This window comes from Lolium perenne, chromosome 3 (assembly GCF_019359855.2).
Source record: "Lolium perenne isolate Kyuss_39 chromosome 3, Kyuss_2.0, whole genome shotgun sequence".
In the NCBI taxonomy this organism is placed as follows: domain Eukaryota; kingdom Viridiplantae; phylum Streptophyta; class Magnoliopsida; order Poales; family Poaceae; genus Lolium; species Lolium perenne.
In genome coordinates, this window is record NC_067246.2 from 215,500,384 (window position 1) to 215,507,357 (window position 6,974).

The 6,974-nt window shown below is 43.9% G+C and overlaps 1 protein-coding gene across 1 annotated transcript; it reads right to left on the bottom strand.

The window, feature by feature from the left end:
* Window positions 1-2,788: 2,788 nt before the first annotated feature.
* LOC127343334 (transcription factor-like protein DPB) lies at window positions 2,789-5,888 on the bottom strand. The gene is made up of 9 exons (XM_051369450.2): window positions 5,699-5,888; window positions 5,493-5,605; window positions 4,694-4,737; window positions 4,268-4,321; window positions 4,037-4,177; window positions 3,881-3,949; window positions 3,696-3,791; window positions 3,253-3,323; window positions 2,789-3,163 (listed from the first exon to the last, which is right to left on the bottom strand). The coding sequence occupies exons 1-9, from the start codon at window positions 5,800-5,802 to the stop codon at window positions 3,073-3,075; spliced, it is 783 nt and encodes a 260-aa protein (XP_051225410.1). The 5' UTR covers window positions 5,803-5,888; the 3' UTR covers window positions 2,789-3,072.
* Between the last annotated feature and the right edge of the window lie 1,086 nt (window positions 5,889-6,974).

A 6,974-nucleotide genomic window follows, 5' to 3' on the forward strand; every position in this document is an offset into this window, starting at 1 on the left:
CTCAAGATTTATTACATAAGTTTATTATCCACGTATTCAATGACAAAGTATTATTCAAAAAAATGTAAAATGATACAAATGCTCTAGGTATTATTTTCTTCGGGATTTTCTTTATTGTTGTTTGCAGCATTGCTGCCAACATGCTGCCACATGTGCTCGACCAAATCAGCGTGGAGCTGGTTGTGTACAGCTAGATCCCGAATTTCATGGTGCACATGGAGGATATCCTGGAATGATGCCGGACCACCTTGAGGAGTAGCCAACTCTCCCTGGCCATCCCACTCATTATCAAACAGTGAATCATCCCGCTCTACCTCAACAATCATGTTATGCATGATTGCACAAGCGTTCATCACCTCCCACAGAGTTTGCACACTCCATGCTCTAACGAGCTTGGAGGACGCCCGCTCGACATCTTTTCGGGCTGCCTCTTGCTCTTTGGCAAACCTTGTCTCCTGCTCTGAGTTGGGACGCCGGATTGTCTTCACGAGTGTAGCCCAACGTGGATAGATACCATCAGCAAGGTAGTACCCCTTGTTGTAGTGGTGGCCATTGATCTCAAAATCCACATCAGGGGACTGATCGTACGCTATCCTATCAAACACCGGAGAGCGCTGCAGCACATTGATGTCATTGTGCGAGCCAGCCATTCCGAAGAATGAGTGCCAGCCATTCCTATGCTTCCACACCGCTTGCCGGCGTCTCGACGACGGTGGCCGCCATCGACATCGCTCCCAAATCGCTGGTCCTGTGGTGGTGGCGGAGCGGTGGGAGATGTGTGCGAGTGGGCTGTGTTTTGGGAGGCAGACAGGCGGGCCGGGGGAGGACAAGGGAGGACGCGAGCGGCCAGCGATAGGAGTCCGCGGTCACGCAAACGCGGCCCAGATTTGGGCTGGCATTGGATCCCCCCGGACGGCGCGGCCATCCGTTTTTAGGATGAGTTCGCGCGCTGGACCGGGTTTTTGTCCAATTTAACCCATATGAACGCGCGGGCGCGGGATGGGTCGCCGCGTTGGAGATACCCTAACTGCGCCATGGAGGGTGCGAAATCCTGCCGATCGTCTCCTCCAGCGTATGTTGATCCTTTCTTGTAGCCACTGTTGTATTGTGATCCAAATTCATATACTAAAGAGAGACTAATTTCTGACGAGCGGAGCGAGGCCCGTCGCCGGTAGGCTTGGGCCGAAGCATAGCGGAGTCTGAAGTTAGCCCATACGCCGTGCCCTGCAGGGACGCCTGCGAAGGGGGGTGCGGGGGCCGACAGGCCCCCGCGGTACGGTACGGATCGTTGCATCGCCTATATATACATCTTATAAGCCGCCGGCTAGGGTTGATCAGATCACAAGATAACCCACGGCGTTTGTAAACACTCCCCCATATAGTGAAGGTTTGATGGCTGACGCCCGTTGTTTTTTCCCCTTCTGTATTGGAAGGGGTTTTTCACGTTAAATCTTATGTCTCCGCTGCGTTTACCTTTATCGTTTTTCGTTATTTGCTTGTCGCTTTTATAACAGCTGATCTCCACACCTGCATCCTTGAGGTTCTTCGTCGCCGCCATGCTCTGTGCCTGCTGTAGGACTGGTGGCAACGCGTCCGGGCCTTGGAGCCGGGAGCTCTTGCGTGCCGGCCCTACCGTCACGGCGTCACCATCTTCATGCGTCTGCCCCTGGGGACGGGCGTGTACAGCGTAGACGCCGGTGTCACCACCTCTGCTGCTGCCACTCCACCTCTGCCTCCGCATCCACGCCATGGCCACCATCCTCGAGCTCGTCAGAGACACTTACCTTAGTAAGTTTCACTGAGGCAGAACAATAGGCCTGAAGAAATGCCATGCGCAAGCTGTGTTCGGGCAGTGATAGAGCGATCTTTTTCAGCGGTAACAAAACTTCCATAAAGCAGAGCAAGTTGCTATCGCTGGCTATAAGACCACGCACAAAAACTGGAGCATCGCCTGGTCAAATGGCTTGGGGCTCGTGTACCAGCTTTGCACTCTGCGTTGCAAGAGTGACCACCAGACCAAAACAAAAAAAAGCAAGAAAGATGAAAATTTTAGCGAACCAAAAGATTTAACCTCAGAATATGATGCCACTCGGAGTGCACACTTGAAAAGATTTACATACTTCCGGCGTCCAATTAGTACCCGAAATCGTGAACCACTTGCAACACTGATATCAACCAGATGAAGCTTTCTTCGTCAACGACTTCGATATGAGAATACTTCCAAGTTCCAAGGAACTATCATCATCCATGCTAATCAAATAAAGTTAAGAGGACAATGAAATTGTTGACTACTTAAATAAATAAAGTAAAGATAATATGAGTAGTACTGTTTATCCGTTCGCCCCTCACACATACAAAAAAAACAGTTCATGAAGCTCACGGACCAAATATTTCATGGATGCAGGACTTCATCCTACAAGGTAATGCAGCTTGACAAAAGGCATTTCTTTCAGCTCCCATAATTGTCTGGTGAGCTAGATCAAAGAAGGAAGTATGGAATGGCGATAATCTTTTCCATCTCCTTTTTGGGGAATGGGCACTGTGTTAATGCTTCAAGATGATACAACATGCAACACCCTACTTCTACAACAACATGACATCAAGAGCCTCTCAAGGTCTTGAGGAAGCACACATGAAAATCTTCCTACTGATTTACCTAAATGCACAGGGGGAGGTTGAAGCAATGGCCATATGCCTTCATGAGACTGATCATGGAAGCAGCGCTGAAATGAGCACTCAGCATCACTCACATATTAACTGTTGCTAGAAAAATAAATGACTTGACAAGGAAAAAAAAAGTATCTGGATAATTAACGCAGCTTGTGTGCAAGCTTCAGAACCAAAAAGCCGTTATCAACGTTTATACATAGCAGCACATACGAATCACCTACCGTAGACCTAATAACCTGCTAGGCATAAAAAGGAGACAAAATTGCAGGTTAAAATCTCAAGCCTGAGAGATTGCCCTATAAACTAGGTCAAGTTTTCATAAGAATATATATAGCTATACATAGCTGTGCAAAAGAATCTGGCTGTGCCAGTTCTGACACGTCACTTGATTTATCAGATGCTTCAATCTCTAATGAGGGGTGCCAATGCCAGTTCTTTCTTACGCCTGACCCCTTCAAGGATTGAGAGATCATCATGCAATGTGAATGGTGCACTGAAAACAGAGTTGCAGACTTTAGGTTAGGAGCTAGACCTGCTAATCTGGAGAGAAGTATGAAAAGATAGTAGTTACCAGGGACATACCCATTGAATTCGAAACGGACAAACTTTGAGTCTTCTGAAATCTCAATTTCCACCGTTGCTTTTCGAGATGTCTGTTTAAAGATAAATGGCATCAATTTCACTTGTACAGATTTCTTTTGCTTGTTTCTTTCTGTAAGACGGCATTTTAATGCCATTACATATCTAACTGAAAGACACTCCAAGCATGGCATAGGAATTCTATACTATCTAAAGTAGTCACTACTCACTAGTACTTAAAGTAATCCACATTGCTACGTTAGCTTGGCAGTTATAAACATGGGAATGCTGGTTGATTAACAAAAACAATATTTAAAACAAGCCATCTGAGACAACCCAAATTAATCAAGCATACAAGGGCAATAAAATAAAGCCAAATGTTACAGCTTAGTTGCAGTAATTGGGTTAAGCACTCTCCCATGGTTGCAGAGTAACGAAAAAAATACCTTGACCAATACGAAAGGAAGGCGGATGCCATTAGCATTCTCTGCTGAGCGCTGTAGTGTCTGATTACGCGACTTGATATGTTGGAGGTCATCAAACTTCAAATGAACAAGAAAAGTCATCGGGTCATAACAGGCAAGAACAGAAAACCAAAGAAAACTTGCTGGATAACTGCAACAAACTTTACCTGTTTTTCAATTTCCTGGAGGAGTCTCTTCTTGTTCCTAACCCTATTTGTGAGTTCTCTGCGAACTTCCTTTGAAACAGAATATGGTAGCACTTAAGTCATAATCACATAAAGGGTAATGTTCACCTGACCTGCAAATTAAGCACAACTACTGACCTCCAACTTCTTCATCTTCTCGATTCTGTAATTCGAAAGGCCCATCCACTTTATCTCCTTTTTTTCTTTGGCAATAACTCGAAGTGCAATGAGAACATTGAAAGCATCATACACTCTCCTCCTAATATTTTTCTCATCAAACTACAAAGACAAGCATATTCTCGTTTAGCACAAAAGTTTTCCCAAAGGGGAAGAAAGAGGTCCATATTATACAAAATAAGAGGAACAAACCCCTTGACCAATATGTTCCATGGACTTCAGCTCAGAATAAATTTCATCTGCAACCTGTAATAGATGAAAACCCAAGGGGGGGAGAAAAAATCTCTTCTTAAACATTAATCTTTGGAAGGCTTGTTATGTATCATCAAAAAGTGGCATGGCAGCAATGTAATGGAAGTACTTTCTTATGTGGCTTTCAGTATTTAAGTGGCAGGATGATTACTGTTTTGCTCTTTGCGCCTCATAAGCTCAGGAAAGATCTCCTGAGCTTATATGGCCTCAGTGTGGAGTTCATTTTCATCTTGGCTGAACGATTACAGGTTATACGAAGGAATCCAGAGCACAATGACATGAGATAATACTCCATTAATATTAACGTGGCACTAGAAAGTGATTTATTATGGCCAAACAGTGAAGTATACATAGTTTGGAGGATACCTCATTGTATGTTGTTCTTCCTTTGGCTTCAACTTTCTCACAAACTGCAAAATCAAGCCAAAGAATCAGTAGACCAAAGTACCAGGTGTATGTTTCTGACTAAATCAAAGTATGGTTAGCAACTTTTTACATTTATGACAAAAATGCATCGTCTTGCAATAAAAGATGACAGAGAACATCCCAGACAAGGTATAGCATACATGTATGACCTCACAAATTTTCTACCAACACAACTTCCTCTGACCTATCACCTGAGTGAACTAAATTAACCGTAATGAGCGGTGAACACTGAGATATGCTTGTACATGTTATGTAACAATCGTTGCCTATATCACCCAACATACCATGCTATATATGCCAACATGGCATCAAGCTAAGTAACGATGTATACTGAAAATCTGACATAAATTTCCTAAGTTTCAGACCAAATCCTCAGGGAAGCATCCAACCCACCTATAACTAAGTTGTGAATCCCTCATCCATCCCCTGCACCTTCTAGCCCAATTGGAGTAAATTGATGGTAAGCACAGAAATATTAGCACGGAAAATCCCTCAACAGATTGGAAACTCAACGAAGTTGCCAACCTAATACAGCATAGACAGACCAAAAGCACTGTTCACCAAGATTGAAGACGCACTCACAAACATCCTCTATGAAGAACATCAAGCTACAGATCAAATCCAGAAATGGTTCCTTCCAGAAACAGTTTCCACCAACAGCCAAGCTAGATGTGCACGATGAACCACGCCCGTTAATTAGTAAATATACGCGACCAATAATCATGGCGCGTCATCTGACCTATCTTGCTGTACTCGCGAAGCCCCCAACCGGTGATCCTCGGTGCCCCACCCTTCTCCTTCCTATCCTTATTCTTCTCGCACTCCTCCTTCCTTGGGGCCGCATTGCCGCCGCTGCATCAAGAAACCCAAAAAGATCCGCTCGCCTAAAGCCTTGATACAAGGAATTGATCGAGGAATCGGAACCAAGGAGGGCATATTGGTTACCGTTCGGGAAGCGGAGGGAGACTGGAAGCTTCGAGAATGTGCACGACGGCCAGGTCCAGTGCGGCGGGACCAGCCGGAGAAGCATCGCCGCTGGGAGGCGCCATTGCGGCTCGAGCTGCTGTTTGGGCTGCCCGGGGAGAGAGACAGAGAGGGGAGAGAGAGAAAGAGTAAAGTTGCTTTCCCTGCTTTATTTTACCAGAGTAAAAGGGCATTCTTACGGTACTTCAAGGAGGAAGGAAGGGGAGAGGACAGGTCATCAAAAATAATGTAATTTGCCGTTCGATTCGCACCGTTACTAGTTTGTAGGCAGTCAAATCCTTTAGTACCATATACTCTGTGGTAATTCATTATTACTACCATTAGTATTATATACTACTGTATACATATCGAATGTTCAGCTTTTTTCAGATTATAAGCATTTCGCGGACACGGGACACCTTATGAAACGCCGTTTCCATAGTGTTTATGGCCTTTCTTTGATTCGTAGGTTTACAGAACATAGAAGAAAAAAACAAGATTGCAGATAATACGTAGGAACTCAAGAGCCATATGAGTTTCCAAGAGATTAAACTCAAAAGAAATTGAGCAGGAAGCAGCACATGGGAGAAAATCATAAAATCCATAATACTACTAATTAGGTAATTCCTTAGAAATTATCCAAAGGGTTTGAAATCCCACAAAAATCCTTTGAATGCAACAGGCCATTAAAATATGCACACAAACAATATGGAAAACATAGACTCCGCCCTAAAATATTTGCATAATTTATGTGTACATTAATCTTCATACGTTTGTTGGAAACATTCTCCACATCCAGCTAGCCAAATAATGACGTACCATATTAGCATCGAGGTGCTCGGAAGGAAATAAAGCTCATTTTACCAGTTGCCACTCATGAAACCACACGATTTTGTTATGCAGTAAAGTCAATGGTCGGTAGCCCGCCATTGATCCCAGACCTGTAACTGCACAGTTTCAGTGTGGTTGGGCAGGGTGTTTCTGCACCCGGGTGCATATGCACCCTTTATTTAAAATACATATTAAATATATTTACAAATGTCAAAAAAATATAAATAAAAATGCCGCATGTATACCTTGACATGTTACATGCTCACAAAGTTGTCTCAGCAAAAATCAAGATGTTTTGTACCCTGTGCAAAAAAGACAAATTTTTGGTGCTAAAATAGTCTATTTCTCGAGGCATTATTTGTCTTTTTTACACAGGGTATAAAAATTGTTGGTTTTATGTGAAACTTTATGTGCACACATAGAACAT